At 36.3% G+C, this 19,861-nt stretch overlaps 1 protein-coding gene across 7 annotated transcripts in view; it reads right to left on the minus strand.

Moving 5' to 3' along the window:
* Positions 1-947: 947 nt before the first annotated feature.
* PROM1 (prominin 1) overlaps positions 948-19,861 on the minus strand; it is a 61,825-nt gene continuing 42,911 nt past the window's right edge. For 2 of the 7 annotated variants that reach the window (XM_066185490.1, XM_066185491.1), the window contains exons 11-27: positions 18,881-19,040; positions 16,768-16,920; positions 15,806-15,929; positions 15,284-15,387; positions 14,764-14,848; positions 12,647-12,793; positions 12,356-12,427; positions 9,910-10,002; positions 9,170-9,187; positions 8,781-8,834; positions 7,292-7,372; positions 7,133-7,201; positions 6,501-6,593; positions 5,213-5,328; positions 4,054-4,122; positions 1,903-1,941; positions 948-1,676 (exon numbers count right to left, since the gene is read on the minus strand). In XM_066185490.1, coding sequence (XP_066041587.1) covers positions 1,923-1,941; positions 4,054-4,122; positions 5,213-5,328; positions 6,501-6,593; positions 7,133-7,201; positions 7,292-7,372; positions 8,781-8,834; positions 9,170-9,187; positions 9,910-10,002; positions 12,356-12,427; positions 12,647-12,793; positions 14,764-14,848; positions 15,284-15,387; positions 15,806-15,929; positions 16,768-16,920; positions 18,881-19,040 — 1,457 coding nt within the window. In that variant the 3' untranslated portion in view covers positions 948-1,676; positions 1,903-1,922. Of the gene's footprint in view, positions 1,677-1,902; positions 1,942-4,053; positions 4,123-4,460; positions 4,790-5,212; positions 5,329-6,500; positions 6,594-7,132; positions 7,202-7,291; positions 7,373-8,780; positions 8,835-9,169; positions 9,188-9,909; positions 10,003-12,355; positions 12,428-12,646; positions 12,794-14,763; positions 14,849-15,283; positions 15,388-15,805; positions 15,930-16,767; positions 16,921-18,880; positions 19,041-19,861 lie in introns of those variants that run through there. The other 5 variants (XM_066185492.1, XM_066185496.1, XM_066185494.1 and 2 more) reach the window with 4 other exon arrangements.

Genomic DNA, 19,861 nt, shown 5'->3' on the forward strand with positions numbered 1-19,861 from the left:
TTTGCATAATTCACATTCTTGGGGAAGTTGGAAGCTCCCTCATCCAGACTCAAAGTTCTCCCAATTCTTCCTGCTGCAAAAGTGAAAGTCAAATATAGCAAAAATTTTTAATCAGGGTATAGAAATTCACTCTCATAAACTTTTAACTCTGTGCAACTCTTCTGAGAGATGCCTGCACAACAAAACAAGGAGAACCAAACATAAGGTAGTTAAGCAAGATCTTTTTTATTTAAATGAACTGGGAATATTTTCTCAAATTAAAAATAGAAACTTTTAAAAATCTGCAGTTCTGAACATTACATATACACATATGCTACATACTGGCAATTAGAAATGTTTCCATTTATGACATAAAAATGAAAAATTTAAGGTTATTCCGGATTAAAGACTGGTATCACTTTTCAGCATTTCATTAAAATTATAACAATGATGTACAGGATTATCGCTACTTCAAAACAATGAACCCTGTTTGAAACAAAGTTAACAATACTGATAGATGAAGAGATACTATTTTAGATCAATATATCGACTATTTCATCTGCCAGAAGTTTTTACACTGGTAACATAGTTTTGGCCTTGTTGATAAAGTCTGCTGTTAACTAATTCAGCAATTCAACCATATGCCTAAATTCAAGGAAATAACTCTAACAGTACAAATGCTAACTCCAATTGCTAAACAGATTTGAATTTCCATATTGTAAATCACAGTTTAATAGTATTTAGCAAAAATACTATCACTGCCTCCAAAGGAGCCACAGTGATACTATTAAGGACATTACAGAAGTAGGTGTGAAAGAAGAAGAGGAAGATAGAGAATGTAAAGCATTCTAAAAATTGCCAACATAGGACATCCCTCATGCTCTTTTTGAGTACTACTGAACTCTAGAAAGCTTAGCTTTTTCACTATATTATGCATCCTGCACGCTCCCAACCCTCCCACCCAAAGTTTAAAAACAAACTTCTCCAAAAAGTCCCTTTCAGGTCTATACAGCAAAACTCACTAAATATTAAATAGTTAAGGGAAAAAAAAAAAAAAAAAAAAAAAAAAAAAAGAGGGAGAAAACAAAACTGCAACTGAGCTTCTCAGACACACAAAGAGACATTATGGACCCCACTACAATCCAAATTTAGTCCAATGTAGTCATTCAAGAGCACCAAATAGCAACACTGATCATGCTGGTAAATTCATTTGTGAAGAGTATTATACAATATTAAAATCTTAACTAAACACTTAGAAGTTTTAAGAAAAATGTATATACAAAAGTCTCTGTATACAAAATGTATTTTTATGTAAACGTGTATGTACTGTATTTAACACAAATCAACCATTTAAGAGAAGAACTTGAACAATTTTAAGAGAATTGCTAGGCAAAGGCTGTTAATCTAATTAATTTACATACTGTGATGTAAGGTAGAAAGCCCAGTGTAAAAAAGTAAAAAACCAAAAAAACATTTTAATTCAAGCCTTGAACAGTGGTATTTGAGAGGCAGTGCCCTGATCACAAAATATTCTGTACAGTAGTTTATGGCATAACATTCAATAGTACATTTGGGATTTACAGTACAGCTGACATAAAACAAGTGGCTCAGATCTGTCAGATGAATGGAAATGCCAATATGCTTGAAAGAATAAAGATGTACTCCCATAGAAGAGTCTTGAGCCTCAATTATACAGCCTGCAAAAAATAACAAAAAACAATTTAGGAAAAATTTTATAAAGACTGAACTTAAATGTAATTTAAACAGACCAAAGTGACAGATTTTAATATGAACATCAATATGACTGAATAATTTTTTCTGGTTTTAGACCTTACAGCCCACTCATGTTGCAGCAATCAGAGCTGCCTTCCTAAAATAATACAGCAGTAATAGATCTAGAATTGATTTAAGCTTATTACTTACCCCTTAAGATTTCCAGCATGTTACCACTGTTCCACAGAGCTACATGAAAAGAAAAGAAAAGAAAAAAACAAAACAAAACAAAACAAAACAAAACAAAACAAAACAAAACATAAAACAAACACATCATTTTCTTTCGCCCGCAAATGGAACAGAAATACTATGACTAACTTAGGAGAGACAAGCTCAGTTGGCCCAAGATATTCTCCAAGTTTTACTGATTTAATCAAGCATTTTTCAAACAAGAGGAAATAGATTCAAGGTTTTCCCCACCAACCTTTCAGGTTATCTTTGTTTCATGACAGAAATAATTAATTGCATTGTCTATTCAACAGCCCTTCTTTGTGAATTAAATCCAGCCTCACATTTTGCTCTCACAAAAATGGTGGCTGCATTTGAGATTATTTGTGTCTTTGACATGTGTATAAAAACACCTGTGTGACATATACCTCATGTAGCTGTTACTTGTACTTATATATCTTAGTGTTATAAAAATATTTGCATCTTTTATCAGCAAAACTATCCAGCTGATTTTGAAGGATAAAAAACCCCCAAGCCCAACCCTATAGGATCCTTTAAACCTGAAAAAGTACAGGTGTACAGAGATCTATTCAAAAACATGTCTCTCAAAAATAATCTGTAGGAAATAAGAAAAATCAAGGATAGCATAAAAGCAAAGAATATGCTGAAATGAAAATTAAAATCAAGATTTTATTCATATGGGAATACCATACTGAGGAATTCAAAGCATGTATGCCATAATTAGCAGTTTTTCAAATTACCTCTGTTAGCACATCAGAAGACAGAACTGCATCAAACTGAATCTTTAAATGCTATCATTTTATCAAAGTCAGTCAGGACTGAACTGGTGGATCTTTGTGTAAAAGATTATTTTATGCTACTAATTTTTAGGTTGTTCAGCAACGCTGAATTAAACTATTTATCAATGACTGAAATATCGTAAGAAAACACGTTATGAACCTCAAGAATATTAACAGTCATATTAAAGATTCAAAGATCAGAAAAGGAATTCTAAAGCCTGGGAAATTATTAGTTTTCTCTTATGTAAAATACTGAAAGTCCTTAAAACTCAGAGTCCTTAGATAAGCCAGTGGAGAGTTTTTTTGGACTTCAACTCCTTGTCAGTTAATGTGGGGAGTAAGCAACCTAAAGCTGCAGAACAGACCACAACAATTGTGATAGTAAGTATCACTAAAAATATTGTTATATAAAGACTTCCTTCAGAGGAAGATATGGAATGCAGATTTGGTCAGTAAATAATTATTGTAAAATACAGTTCTAAATAATAATAATGACCATCCTCCTCCTCCTCCTCATCAGATGTAACCGTGAACTCTGGCAAGACCCAAACTTGAAGCTCTCTCTATTCACCTGTTATTTAAATTTTAGTGGTATCTTCTCTATAAATACTCAACCTATACATTCATGAAGTTGCAAAGTAAGGCACAATGAGCTACAGATTTTATTCATAAATTTAAACCTTTCTTAAGCAACTTGCAAATTTTGCAAAACTAAATAATGAAGTTGTGGCATATAGAATATTATCGCCCTGGAAACTAGCTAATGTTTTACAGCACAGAAGCTGTAGAGGCAGGAAATAACCCAAATGCGCTCCTTTTTTTAAACATAACTTGAGCTTCTTGCCTTGTGATGCTACATTCTAGTCCTACCCATGCACAAACACCCATTTTCTATGTTCATGCTTTTTGCACACCTGGAAAACTTCCTTTTTTACACAGGAGAGCTCTTCTCACCATTTAAAAAGTAAAACTACTCAGGAGTACAAATGCATTTCCATCCTATCACTTTCATCTGCTATTAGAGTATTTTAATAGGTTTGTCAATTTAGGACCACCCACTGTGCTGATTACATACCTGATTACATGGATTTTAAGATCAAATTTACCACTTTGTTAAGCTGTAGGAAATTACTTCTATATCTGCCGTTATATAAAGAATATTTGAGAAATATACATCATACATATACATCATTTGCTATAGTGAATAATCATGCAAAAAAACCCCCAGAGAATGAAGAGATTCACTTTAAAGCATGAAGAAAATTGGAAATGTGATTGAAAGAAAAGCTGAAGTAAGGACACATGAAGGCATGCAGTTTCAGACTTGGTTTACCTTGTAAAAACAGGATTGTGTATACCATATAAATGCTCTTTATGATAACCATTATTACCATTTTCCGTACTGTAATAAAATAAATACACCGAGAAAGACCATGTTAACTATAAGATGCACTATGTACAATATGGCTTCTAAGACACGTACATGGATGATGGCATTATATGCAAAGATAAACTGTGTCTGTACAATAGAATATAACTTTTCCTTTGTAACATTCAAGAGTTATGTCATAGTTAAAATTTTACATTTTATAGTATTTCTATATTCTCCAAAAATCAATTATTTTTCTATTCTTGTTGAGTTGGAGACTCTAATATAATCAATGTATCAAGTCTGAAGAAACAGAACATGTTACCTCTTTTGAAGTAACAAGTTACATTAAAAATATAAACCTTCTCACATTATTAAAATAATTTTAATAAAAATCAGCAAAAATGTCTTACGTTTTCATGGGTATATTTTCGAAACTAAAAAACACAGAAAAGGAGGAGTAATTAACTAGACACTAATAAGTGAGTAATTTCAACTGTACATGCCTGTTTCTGCTCTACTGACTTGTGAATGTGCAATGAAAAACAACCACTGTGAAATGGGAGAAATGCAGTGCACAGGCTAACTGAACAATGAGCAAAACAAGAACAGGAAAGAAAACAGTGAAAAAAAAACTGATAGGAAAATATGTAAGAATAGTTATCATAAAGTAAAATGCCAAGTCCCTGAGACAGAGGAACTGCAATTAAAAAAGGAAAGACTGGTTAGGAATAACTAAGACAGCAAGAAAGCAAATAATTAATTCAAGGAGACTAGAAATCAGGGACAATTCACTTTAACAGGTTACTTAGCAAAGCTAGTAACTTGCACATTTGGAACTTATTTAGATAAATGCTGCCCACAAAGCTCTGAAGACCTCATTCTGACATAAGATTTTTAAAGTCAGAGCCAGGACTATCATCATTCATGGCAAGTCAAGGCTACCAAAGGCCAGCTGCATGAAGCACTTTGCAGGTACTGACCCAAACCTGCAGCATTACACATGACCATGCAGCTCTAATCTGGCAGCACAGGTTTAAGAATTATAGAGCCTTCATGTGAAACACTAGAAAAAACATTTTAATCCATCTGCTGTTTAGCTTATTTTGGAATATATACTTACTCATCATAAACATCCTCTGTATCCATCCTACGATAGTATTTAGAGAGTTTTACAGCAAAAATTATGGCAGGAATTAGAAACATTGAAGAGCCTCCCAAACCAAACCAGAAGGTATTCTGAAACAAAAGCAATAGGAAAATCAAGGAAAAAAGGTCATGGAGAAAAGTAATCAGTACTGAACCCTTGCTTGATATTCTAACCATTGCCACCAAAAGAACATAGTAGAAATTAGTTCTTGCATTTCTTGTCATAATATAAGTTTCCAGCACTTTCTCAAGGCACTTTATAACTTACAAACTGCAGGCCTGTTTGTGTAATTAATTTCATTATTATACAGTTGAACTGAGTTATCACCTGGTGTTAAAATGATGATTTTTCAAATCTGATTTGTATTGGCTGGAGGCATTTTGACTTCCAAGTGACTCAGCTAAGTTCTATCATCAGGAAAATCATGGTCCATCTCTCACCAGATGGGTAATGGCTCCACAAAGAACAGAAGCTCTGTAATGTATGAGCTAATCAATGACTACAACATGGAATAAGAGGTTTTCATGGTTAAGAATTACCAAGATTAAACATTTAATGGTTAAGCATTATCAAGGCCAGAGTGTTTTGGCTTTGACTGATTACAGGTCTGACTGGTAGTGTGATTAGGATCTGTGTAAAAGTGCCATAAAGCTCAGTAATAGTTAGGAGGCATTTTAGGTACTTCCAAGGCACATGGTGTCTTACTTTACTTTTAATACATGCTGTCCTCTTTCCAAGTTCTTTTGGCAAGATGAAAAAGCCAATATGGCCCTTCTATCCTGCTAGAAGTCATGCTCAATGTCTCCAATGTACAGAAATTAATCAAGATCTGTCTGCAATAAGTCTAGTGATAAAAACTCATTCAGGTTTTCTAGATTTCAGGAAAGATACCTGAAAAAGTTTTTCCTTGGTATTTTCCACTCGCCTCCTGCATGCACCTCACCCCAGTAAGTTAGCAACAGTTACAGATGAAGCTTCAGATCTTTATGCTTTACCGTTTTCTGTTTCAAGGTGGTTCAGAATCAGTTAATTTTACAGAATTCTTGCTAATAGAAGCTTAAGTTTACTGAAAATATAGAAAGTTCAGCACTGGTTTGTCTTTGGACTTGATCCAGATCAGAACATTTTCCTTGCATAACTTTGCATGTGACACTTTATTATCTTACTTCAGAATAGTCTAGCCAGAATAATTAAACACAGATGTATGTTGAAAGAATTTTCCCCTTGATGCCCCAATTCTGAGTAACAAAACGTTTCTTACCACAGAATCAGCTATATAGCTGCATAAAAAAATATCTATTGCTGTATCTATTACATTGGCAATAGGCTTGCATGCTGCTACTTCCATGGCAATCTGAAAAAATAAAAGATTAAAAAATTACAGTTTTAAGTATCTAACAGAATAAAACAAGAATCTCTAAACTTGCTTATAGTTATGGCTTACTAAATTGTCATATCTTACCCTATACAGATTCAAAATAAATAACAGTAGGATATACTATCAACTGAAAGTCTTAAACATCAGCTTACTTTCTCAAAGGCTGCAGCCAAAGAGATAAAAACCAAAAAAGATGCTAATGACATCAATTTGAACTACGCAGGGTCAGGTTCAGTGCAGTACTAGCACAAATGGTAGATTTCAAGGTAGCCCTGAAAATGATGCTGTTAAATTTACACTGCATTCCAACCAACACATCTCATCATTTCCATTCTGCAAATGCAACAAACTATAGGAAACTGATTTTCCCACTCACAGTAAGTACAAATGTATTTAAACCTGAAACTGTAAAACACACTATCAAAGTAACATTATTATTATTTATTTATTACTAATACTGTTTAGCTTTCTTATTTTTAAACACAGCTTCTCTCCATAAAGTAGATGCACCTTACCGACTCCTTGACCCACTCAGTGTACTGCTCAAAGTAGCCAATTATGGTATCCATGTACTTTTTTGTCTCCTAGGACCAGATCAAAGAGAACAAAAAAGCAAGTTAACCTCTACCTCCATGACATGATAAATTAATGTACTTTGATCAAATAGAGCTTACCTGGACAATAACTTGAGAAGCGTTGTTATTTATGAGATTCTGGGCAGCATTAACAGCGCTAATAACATTTTTCACCTTAACCTGGACAGGAAGAGATGGTGTTTAATATACACAAATCCCCTTCAGGCTGTTGCAATGGCTCTATGGCCACTGCCAGGAACCTATTCTCCTGATAAATCAGTGTCACTGTCTTGTCAAAACCTGACAAACCAGACAGAACATTAGCCTGCCTAAGGATTCATGATCATCTCAATATTGTCTCATTCTGAAGAAGGATGTGTCAGTGTTTATGACGTGGTATCTTTTCCAGGAATCTACAAAATAATTTATACACTAGGATAGGTTTTATCTTCCACTCTCTTTCCTTACATCAATGTCTGTATACAGACCACAGACACACAAAGTGCACAGGAAGAAAACAGTAGGCCATATACCACCACAACTCTTGATGACTGAAGTAGGATTCTGCACAGCCAGAATATGCCACTAACCAATTACCTGAAGGACTGAGATGTTTTTTCAATACATGCACAACCCCATAAATTCTCTCATACATAAAAGACAGTGCATGTACAGCCTAAAAATGCAGAGATGTTTCTTAATATACTTTAGTCAAACATCCCTTTCTTATCAATACCTTATGTCATGGGTTCTTCCCTCCTCACCCAGTTTCAAATCACAGGTTCTAACAGATATCTAGCTGCTCTGCTGCTGTGGATGGGTGAAAACTGTAAAGAGAAGCACTAAGGTAGGTATGGCCCATAATGCTATTGAGACTATAACTATGCCACTACTGTGGCTGGATTCTTGCTACCAGGGCCAAGGCAGGCTGGTGGCTGAAAGCTTTACTACCAGGAAAGCAAGCAGCCTTGCTGCTCACTCTGTGGCAGAGTGAAGCCAGCTGGTCTCACTGTGGTGCAGCCACTACTTAGAGGGGAAACGTGAGCCGCCCTGGAAAAGCCTCTATACAGATCCAGGATCCCAGAGCAAGGCTGATGGCAGAAGCAGGAATGTAATGAGTACAACACAAAGAAACAGATCCTAGTGGGAGCTGGGCATGGAGCAGAAAGTAGTTAAGGATGTAAATCACAAAGCTGTCTTTTGTCAGTTGTACTTTTGTATTGTTTCATGGTTGTTCCCCCCAGGTTTTGCTTTCAAGGATTCTAGAAAAGAAATCCTTACATTCTCAGGAAAATTAATAACACACTGTACAGGCTGGAACTAAAGCCTATTTTATCACCTGACAGTTCAGTTTACAATTCATACTCCCAAAACCATCCCAAATGTTCTTGGTTTTATTTTTCTTTTTACGCAGAAGAGAGATCTAAATCCTTATTACTTCCTCAATGTATAACAATCTCTTGCAATGGAACAGCTAGAAAGAGAAAAACTTACTTTCAGTAAACTGTACTGAAAATATATGCCCTGCATATGTGGGAGAAGGCTTTAAAACACAAAAATGTTCCTGCTGCCAGAAAGAAAAGCTTACCATAAGTTCAGATGATGTCCTCTTCAGTAACCTAATGCTCTGATTTAAAGTGCTCTATTGGGAAGGAGGGGAAAAAAAAAGCTTCAAGTCATTACTGCAGGTAAGTGCCCACCTGTGTTAAGCTTATATTCATGTTTTGATCTTCTACAGATTATTTTGTTATTAATACTACATATCACATTATACAACAGTATACAACAGTAACAACAGCTGCATTAAAATTAATACATTGTGGGTTTAATCATTGAACCAGTATTTTACCAACAGCACTGATTTAACTAAAGTTAGATACAATAAACTAAGTAAGACTGGAGGAAAGATGGAACAGTTAAACTCAAGTGTTCAGAGAATTGTATATTGTGCAGTTTCTGAAGGGAAAAAGCACTTACCCTAGCTTTAACATATTTCTTGACAGTCAGTTTTGTAAAAGAAAAAAGAGATGAGAATAATTAGGAGTTAATTAGGAAAGAACAGCACAGAATCACAGTGGACCAGAAGACATAGTGTTTTTCTTTAAGTGGTACAGACACTCAGTATCAGATGCTAGGATAAACTAAAAGTCTACATGTTATGTAGAGGAAAAAGCAACACCTAACATGCAGGAGATTCACAACTTGATACTACACAAGTCTGTGTCAAAATCAGGCAGAAGCAGCTCTTTTGCAACTTTCATAGCATCAATTAAAAAAGACTTTGGCTCGACAAACTACTCCCAGGAGTTTCCAATTCCAATACTCTTAGGTGACTGCTAACTCCAAGAAATAAAGTGTTGAAGTGATAATGGCCTTTATTAGTGAAGACCACTGACAAGCAAAAAAAGAAAAGGAGTGACTTAGGGGGTTTTACGGTTAAGAGCTTTGTAAAGTTCTCCCCTGCTTCTTCTTCTAGTCATATATAATCACAAATAGCTACAGAAAAAAATGGGGAAGAAAAAGGCCATTATTTTAGACAGCTGTGTAAAACAGTAGCATCTTAAGTAAGAAAACTATTTATTAAACACATACTTCAGCCGGATTACTCTTCATTGACACAATCCGTGCTTATACAAGTCCAGCTTTCTAACCTCTTTAAGAGATGTAGAGATTTGTATTTCCTACAAGTATGTTTCAGTATTGCTTTAATGTTTTACCATAGCTTGCTCCAGTGGAACAACTTGCTGGTTATGAATCATTCGAATGTTGTTTGCATGTCCTTTTAAGGCATTTTCCAGTGCTCCTTTGGGCTGCAAAAAATGCAATTATGCAATATTGTTCAGTAACCTCAACAAAGCATAAAACAATCAAAGTTACGTATCCACTCCAGAACAGCTCATGCGAAAACTGGGGTATTGCAAACTGAATTCCTCAACACAAGGACGGGAAAAAAAAATCACTCTATTAATAATTAAAACCTCATCAACAAAACCAGATATACTACCTTGCTTTTCTGACTATAACATTATCAGGACAGATTTAACTGAAGAGAATTTTCACATGATGCACTAAGTCATTTTAAATACAGAAGAGTGAGCACATCTCCCTTGCACTCACCAAAAGCCAAACTTGACTGCAAGAACCCTGCAGCACTGCACCCCAGCTGGGACAAGCATCTCCCACTCATGGATACTTGCTTTTGTTTTGGAAATGTGGACATCACCCTGAGGCACCCTCTGCTTTCTGAGGGGCACAGAATTTTAAGTATTTTCAGCCAGTCATTTGGAAAGGGATCTGTGAAGGGTATTTCCTATTTTTGTGGCTCCCACCTTTCTGTCAGAAGATGTGAGTTTCTGCTCTCATTTTCAAGTCCAAATGCCTGTCTGGAGCTCATGACCATTGCCAAATACCATAAAATTTAGTTTTAATTTCAGATATAAATTTATTTTCCATTTCCTTTTGGTGGCAAAACCATTTAGTTCCCTGCACACACTCTGAAAACTCAATTTTGGGTATGTAATAATGGCAGACCTCAGTGCTCAGAGGTGTGTTTGCTTCCGGTGAAGTGTTCATGTGAGCACTCAGCTGGGTCACTGAGCAGTTTCAGGATGCTTCATCTCCTGTACTGACAAGTGAATTAATTTACCTAACACCACATGTTGGTGGTATTGCTCCCTCCTCCATACCCTGACCCCTTGGTTTGATCCAGTTTTTATTCCATTTGCTCCTTTCCAGTCTAAAAAGTTATTTTCGATTTTGTGTAAGGTGCCAAAAGATGCAAATTAGACATGCAAAATTAATTAATTCCATAAATTTTTAGTTTATTTTTTAATTGGTTCTAAGAGCTATCACTAGTAACAAAGTGAGATTATAAAATATCCTTGGAAACCAGTGCCATCTTTTTAACAATCTAACTTCTAAAATACATTATATTATTCAAGTTTTGGCCTCTTTTTTGAAGCCACTTCATAAATTACATCTAAAGGAAGAAATAAAAACATACTCTGTAACAGTGAACACATTTATTTATTTACACAATTATTTCTTTTATATGAAGAAATTACTCTGTCTGATCTATTCTCAATTCTGATACTTCCATAAGAGTCTTCTACAAAAAATAGCGAAAGCAACCTACCAGCACAATACACTTTCCTTTGTGGAACTATGTTTGAAGAACCCCAGCTCTCACTTAAACCCAGAGCTATCTAACCTTGACACGAGTGCACACGTGGCAGGAAAAACCCTCGAACAAAAAAACTCAGCAACAAGTATGACTGAATGATGCAAGAGCTAGAGCAAACACACCAGGAGCTTCCCCTAGTGCCCTCCTCCACTTGAGGAGGGATGGATATCTGATAAACTCCAAACAAGGTGGTCTCACTCTGTTGTGTCCCTCAGCGACCCAAGCAATTGCAGCACATGTACAACATAACTCTTCCTCCGGCATCACAGCGCAGGAATCTGTCTTGGGCCAGCATCCAAACCACGACCCTCATTCTGAAAAGTGAGCATGACCTGACCTGGACATGCATAACAAACCGATCAACTGAACAGTCACTGTTAACACGGATCTGTGCCACTTGCAGATTCCTTTCTGGGCCATGTTGTAACAATACCCTCTGACCATTGTCCTGCATTCAAAAAGCCCTTTAGAGAAGACAGTTTCTTTTGTGCATTCTCCCTCCACAATGGAGCTCCAGTTCTCATTACAGTCCTTACAAGCTGCCACAGTATTAATTTTGTTGCTAATTAAAAAATCTCCTGCTCACTAACTGAAAAAAATTGATTCAAATAATTTTTTCCAGCATGATCTAATCAATTTTTCTTCCAACTGAGACCCTAAAATGTAAAGACCATAATAGGAAATACTGAAATGGAGCATTCCCCTCACTGCCCAAGCAAAGAGTGTAATTTAAGAAAATACACTGTCAAAGCTCAAAATGTACAAGAGTATAAAAAAATCAATAATTAGCAACAATTAAAATACAGCTCATATGCAACACTGTTCTTCAAAGTTTTTCCTTACATGACATTGCACCATGTACGTAAATGTTTGAAGTCCAAACATTCTCCCGTATAAAGTGTACCTGGCTATGTATTTATACTTACGTGGTATATAAATCATATATTTTATGTATTATTATATTGCTGAATTGAACTTACCAGCTGGTCTGCTCTTGCTTCTAAATCATTAGCAAATGAGAGAAGATCAACCTTGGTAACACTTTTATTGATCTGAAACAAGATGTGAGCAGTAAGAAAAGGAGTATGCTGTTATTTTATTTATAGTTTGCACTTAACTGTATCACTTACTCTGTCTACTCTTTATTTTTTTATTTATTAACGTTAACTTCTTAAGTGCTTCTTTCCCAACTTGTATGAACCTCCAAAACATGGTTTCACACAAAAGCAGATTTTGCTGTTCTGCAACCCCGTAGTTGACTACAGTCTCACCTCAGTCAAATATGCTGAAAAGTCTATCCCATCTATTCCTGAAGAGCTGAAATTCAGGAGATTCTCCTTCCCAATTTCATCCAGCAGAATGATTTTGCTGAGGTTTATCTGAATGTGTTCAATTTTAAGTGCTACATCTTCCGTATACTGAGACAGAAACAAAAGAAAGTACAAAAGTAGTTTGCAACCAGCACATATGCTGCTATAGCCCTGGCCCAAAGCATCCTGCTTTTGCTGATTCCTCATTTCCAGGAAGAAGCACACATTGATTTTTTGCTCACATCAGTTTAATTCAATTAAGCTGAACAGAATCTACCAGGCCATGTTCTAACCTGCCTTTGTGTCTTGGGTTGGAATATGTAACCAAAAATCTGCACTCTATTTTCCATCTGTTGAAAGCAGCTGGGGAGGTGTTGTGGATTGTTTTTTTTTTTTTCTTTCTCTCTTGTATAACCCATTCCTCGGAAGGGAAGGGGAGCAGGTGCCTTCTGCTAATGGGCCAGCTGTTAAAACCAGGTGGAGCAATGTTCCTTATCTCTTCAAAGACCCATCCTCTCTGCAGGGGAGTATCTTCTGTTAATGGGCCATTAAGGCTCACCACATGACTGATACAACTACATCATTCCATTGTGAGAAGCTCCACCCAGTGGGGGGAGCCAAACCATTGCTATCTAGGTAAAAACTGAGACTCGGAAACACCAGGCAGCCTGTGGTTCCACTGGATCTCCTAGAGGAAGACCAGACCCATCTGGCCACCACTGGACCCTCCTACAGGACCATCTCTACTCCAACAGAATCACATCTGCTACTCCAGGATTTATTTGGACTGCTTCCAACACCCTGACCAACAGGGTGTCAGGTTGTATTCTGACTCTGTCAGGGTTTCTAGGATTTTTGTTTGTGTGTTTGCTTGTTTTTTTGCACTACATTTGTATTTTTAATATTCCTAGTAAAGAACTGTTATTCCTATTCCCATATCTTTGCCTGAAAGGCCCTAATTGCAAAATTATAATTATTTGGAGAGAGGGGGTTTACATTCTCCATTCCAAGGGAAGCTCCAGCTTTCCCTGGCAGACACCTGTCTTTCTAAACCAAGACACTTCATCTCTTTCATATCAATGGATTACTTGCCTTCTGTTCTAACTAACATCCTTTCAGGAAATGTTGTCCTTTAGGAATGTATCTACCCCTGGCCCTAAGAAAGGAAACCTAGAGAAGTCAGTATCTCAGTTGTGACAGACACTCTTTGTCTCAGACAGACATTCTTTGCCACAAGACTGGATGAGACTCCTCAAAACATCTTTAGTGGTGACTAAAGGTGATTGATTATTGTTACCTGAACCTTTCTGCACTGCAGCAAAACTATGTTACCTGCAGTGGCAGCAGAGCTATAGTTGAGGAATCTGAAAATCTGAATTCATTTGCAGACTCTTCCATTAGTCCACTGTGGAAATTCAAACTAACTTTCCCTCTTAGTGAATCTGCCTTGTTCATTTTCATTGTCATTATCTGGGGCAGGGACTGTATCTGTTACATGGGTACAGTGCCTGGCAGAATGGAACATGTATCCCCAAGGGGTTGCTGTAATGAAGACAGTTATTACAGGCAATCCCAAATTAGTACAGTCCTGTAATGACAGTGCAGTCATGTATCATTACAGCTTAACTGAAAAGACTGTTTTACCCCAACTACTTCCAACCAAAACCAGAATAACCCTTAAAACCAAAGGTATATCATATCCTGGATCAACATAAATCAGAGGAGAACACACCCAGACAGATGTTTATATGATAAGGAAACTGTCACTGAGCACCATAAGTAGTCTTTGGAAGACAGACTTCAACCTTCCACACAAGTTTCAAAGTTAAAACCAACGTTATTACCAGCACATAAATAAAAGCACACCAGAAAATCTTCCCCGGCCCACTGAGACTGGTAAAAAATATCTTATTTGTAAATCAAATTATTTCTTTCATATTAGCTTGGACAGCTCTTGCCTCCCTGTAGGATGTTTTGTGTATAAAAACTGAAATCCCATTAACCCCAGATACACTACATGGTGTTTCAAGAGCCAACATCCTTCAGAATCATGCACCACTCATAGTTTCTTTACTTACCATACTAATATTTAGAAGCTCATTGATATTAAAGAGATGTTCTAGGTGAAGAGAAGTATAAATTCCTTTGTTTTCCTTGCAATCACTGGAAGAATACAAATACACAGATCAGCTTAAAAACCACCTTGAGGACCAAGCATTAACAGAATGATTATCAATGTTTTCTTATTCTAAGAAAATCAATCCTTTAGAAAACAAAATACTGATTATATTTTTTGAAGCTCAGTCAGTAAGGAAAGTGGTTAACAGTTTCTGAAAGATGCAAAGTATTTTATCAATCAGCTTGACTAGTATTGTCATCCAGTAGTATGCTGACTATCTCTAATAACTCATATATAGGAACAAAGTGGTTTTGTTTGTGAATCACTAGAAACAGAATGTCTTGTGGAACACATGCAATTTTTGGATGTGCCTGAAATATGAAGCACAGAAGATACCATAGAACCAGTATGTATAAATTGAATGAAATAAGAAAGAGTTAAATATGAACCGAATTAAATCTCAATCATAACTCTAATACCTGTACACTTTCTCAAAAGTCAAGTTAACATTTGGATTTTTAAAGATGATGCCAGCAAGGTAGTTTTTCCAGTGCTTGTTTAGTAAGTAAGGTGTATCCAAAACCTAGAAGAAAAAATTCAGTAATGTTACTATAATTCCAGATTTCTTTATGTATTTTTTCATATGTGGTCCTTTAACACATAACCACATATAAGCTTATTACCCACTAATGAAAATACAAATCAAAACAGCAAATTCAAATTCTTTGGTGCAGAAAGTGAATATTAAAGGTCCCCATTACCAAGGAACAACTGAATCAGAAAAATATGTCTCCAAAGGAAGACAGGTATGCAGTATTAACACTGCACAGCAAATTAAACCAAGAGGGGATGAAAGTCTCTATTTGGTTTGTAAGAAGAAGTAAAGTCAGATCCATATTCACTTGAAGTGTCCTATAAAAATGATATGCCATACAGAATGGACAAGATCATTAGGACTCAGGGGGATCCTATTAATTGTTTAATAACATGAATACCCTCACCTTGAATAAGTTTTTATCTTCAAAGGGCTCACAGACCAATTTTTCTACATTTCCACCTGTGACAAAAGTGAGCACCACTACAATCATCAGCAGCCAGGAGAAAAGAAAACTGAATCCAACACCACTGAAAAAGAAATTGAGTAAGTTTTTGCTTTATCAGAACACATTTTGTATATATATATATACACATATCTGGGGCAACAGTGAAGACAACAGTTAACAGCTATAACAGAAATATGAAAAGTAACTGATGATTGAAATAGATCTGTTTTCCAAATATGTTCTTGCCCTCTGAAACATCTTAAATGTTTCAGCCCTGTAAAGTCTTTAGCTAAAATGCATTTGAAACCTCACATTAGCACTGGGAATGCAAACTGCTTTAAGAATTACAATTAAGGGACAAAAAACCATACAGTTTTCTTTTTTAAATTCACCTCTCTAGTCTTGTGCTCTCAAAAAAATTTAGACTTCTAGATGCCATCTTCTCCTGCACCTAGCAGAAATGACATTAAACCCCTAGGCACTTTGCAAACCCAAACATCGAGAAATGCTCTCAGAAGGTCAAGCTTTTCTTGTCTCCTTGCATGGCTTTTATTGCAACTTTGAAGAAACGTTCCAAGTCTACTAGAAAGTTATGAATTTCCCCTAATATATTCTGTTGTCTCTCCCCAGTTTTTGCAGTTTCCAGAGAGACTTGCAAAGAAACTCATTAGCCACAGCACTTGCATTACAATGGCAAATTCAGAAGTTTTATCCTTCAGTTGTGATCCTCAATGAAGGAACAACCCCAAATCCCCACGTCCCTCAATGTAAATGTGTGAAATCAATATTTATCTCTGTTTTTTCTCAGCAGATATACCTAGGTAACAAACCAAATTTTTTTCATATACACGTCCTTCAAAAACCCAACCAAAACAACTGTCTACCTTTATTTCCTTTTTTCCCTGGTAAGTGAAACTTACGCCATTAGAAAGTTTCCTCCAGTGTTGGAGATACAGCCTCTGGTTGTTGGAGAAGCATGTTTATCATACCCACAGGTGCCACATAGCAATCCAAGGTAGTAAAAGACCAGAATCAGGACCAACATGCAGCACAGAATGAGACAACCCAGCCACCTAAGGAATAAAAGATAAAGTTCTTGGTTATTTTCACACAAAGAACACACTGGAGACCTTCAGGAGACATCATGCAATACTGTATTCCCAAATGCTCGACTCATAGTTCTGTTTGAGCAACCAGTGTCAGCAAAGATAAACATATTTGCCACAGTGGCATGTATTTTGGGCCAGCACACAGTCATTGCTGGATTGCAGTCAGCTGCTACCGAAGGACTGGAGAACAAACACCACAGAACAAGGTGTTCCCCAGTTAATGCAGATGAACTGTGCTGAAGCATCAAAGTGCTGCAAGTGGAGCAAACAACTACTCAAATGAAGTAGATGTTCAAACAGCAATTTATTCAAGAATAAATGGAGAAAATTATGAATGTGAACTGGCCATTAGTCATGAAGCACAGTTGCCCTTACTGTGAGGCTTACTAACATTTTGCACAGCGTGTTAGGCTTGTAATTGTAAATAACTATATTTAAGGCTGTAAAAACCTAGGCTTTATGTGTCTGTGCTGGACTGCTTTCAATGTATGGAACAGTTAATAGAACTTGATCAGGAGAACAATCTTGGATAGGAAATGAACTTTCATTTTCATTAATTACATCATGTAACAGTTCTATCTGTCCAGGTATTTGGAGCATATCCATTTATTCACATATATATTCTTTCATCCTCTCCCAGTGCCCTCTGCACTTCTTTTTCCCTTCTGTTGTCACTTCTTCAGCTTTTATTTTTTAAGTTCCCTTTTCTCCTCCCTGTACTTTTGTAGAGAAAAGTCTGTAAAAGAAATATTGTAATGAACACGCACGGCCAATACAAAGAAAAAAACAAATGCTGACAGGCATATTTATAAAAGGATACTTCTTAAGAACTACAAAAGTGCACCTGTAATTAAGAAAGGAATAGACAAGAAGTAATTTGGACAACTACAGGCTTATTGGTTTCATTTGTACTTGAAGTACTGTTAGGTTAGGTTTGACAAAACCAGGTATTTAAGTGCTGTGTAGATGAGACATTCTACTGTAGCAGAATGAAACAATATATTCATTTGAATAAATGTAATACAAGCTTCAATGAAAATATCAATAAATTTGTCAAAATACGGCTCACCACAAAAACTGTCACATAAGAAATGGGCTAAAGGTAAGATCCTAAGCAAGGTTCTAGAAGTTCAGTTTTCTGTTCACTTTTATTTATCACTGCATTAAAGCCAGCAACACACATTCTATAGCAGTGAAAGTGATTATGACACAAAAACAGAAGCAAATATTGATTATAATGTCAACTAAAAAGTATCAAACAAAATGTAGGGAGAATTTGATGAGCTTGTGGACAGAAATTACTAACTCTGGAGGAAGATAAATCATATGAAATGAAAATCTTTACATGTCAAAATAGGAGGTTACTCAACTGTAAGAGACACAAAAGTCCCAAAAAGTGTATTTTTCTCAAGGTACAATCAACCGCAAAGACCAGTACTACACCAGTAGGGGCAAGCAAGAAGATTTACAAGATGTGAAGCAGAATCCCTGTTACTCCTGCTCTGCAGTACCAAAGGTGTAGTAACAATGGATTGGCTTCAAGGCCCCTCTGGTCCTCTGCCCTCACAATTTACCAGCAACACAAAGAAAACAAGACCTAGATAAAAGGTCACCTGGCATCATGAAATCATCAGCTCCTTTGGGTGTTACGTCTTTTATACCTGCCTGCATCTATCCTTCCTGAAAAGGACCCGAGGGTCTACAGAGTAGAAACTACCTCTTGCTCTGTAGAGAAACAGCACCCAGTTATTGATTAGCTGTGTTTTTCACTTTTACCAAAATGCCAGTACCAAACAACTGCTTTATACATCTTTCTTTCACTGTGTTCATCATCACCACTTTACTTGCCTTTACAGAACATCAAAATAATACAAAGTATAAACAACAGGAAGAGCTTCAGTCCTGCCTTATTTCTTGTATATACCTGTAGAAATCGTACTGCTCCACTACTGGAAAATAATCCTGAACGTATGCCTCACTCTGTGTAAGATACACCATCAAATCTGCCAAAATCTTCTGAACAGGGAGCGCTCTTGTGAAGGTAGTAATATTTGAACCAATGGATTCCAGCACACTTTTGATATCTAAAAGAACAAACATATTTCACTTTTACAGATCCACAGAGGAAATTTACATCCCACGTATGCGCTACAAAATGCTATTAAGCCATTTGCCACATGTAACAAGCAAGCCATGAGGACAAGTGTGAGGAAGACACAAGCAGGCAACAAAAGCATCAAGCTTCAAAGTAGCACAAAGGCATTTCAAAATGCACACTTGGTTTTTAGCATTCAGTTTAATGATTCAAGATGCAGAGTTGAGCCAGAGATCTTCCTCTTTGCTCTCACTATAATGAATGTGTCACTTTTTATCTAGCCAACCTAAATCTTGCTTTTCATGCAATATTGCAAATGGCAACACTGAGCAAGACAATTAGCCACCAAGTTTACAAAGAAGAACAAAACCTATTTAAACTCCATGCCTTGGGAATACAACACTGTGAAAGAAATTCAGCTGCCTATATTGAGAATCTATACTAGTTATTTTCATTCTTATTAAAAGAGATTACTTAAATGGTCTCATTCCAATTAGTTAGTAACACTCCTGAGGTAACCCTCTTTTAAGCCATTTTCCCCTCAGATTATGACCAAACATGCTATCCTCTACTTACAGATTAGATAGACACTCTTTAGTTTTACAATTACATGATTAATTCACTTGTTATACATATTGTCTATGTGTAAAATGCAGTTTCTCTATACCCTTCCCTTCCTTTAACTGCAAACATACTTGAAAAAGCAGGATGTGTAACTACAGGTTGCAATTTCATGGTAGGCAGTACTTCCTTCTTTCTCAAAACACAACTGGACAAGCCTTTGCAAGTTTTGATGATTACTCCTCAAAT

This window comes from Chamaea fasciata, unplaced genomic scaffold (assembly GCF_029207755.1).
Source record: "Chamaea fasciata isolate MVZ Bird 193981 ecotype frontalis unplaced genomic scaffold, bChaFas1.0.hap1 SCAF_6, whole genome shotgun sequence".
Classification (NCBI taxonomy): domain Eukaryota; kingdom Metazoa; phylum Chordata; class Aves; order Passeriformes; family Sylviidae; genus Chamaea; species Chamaea fasciata.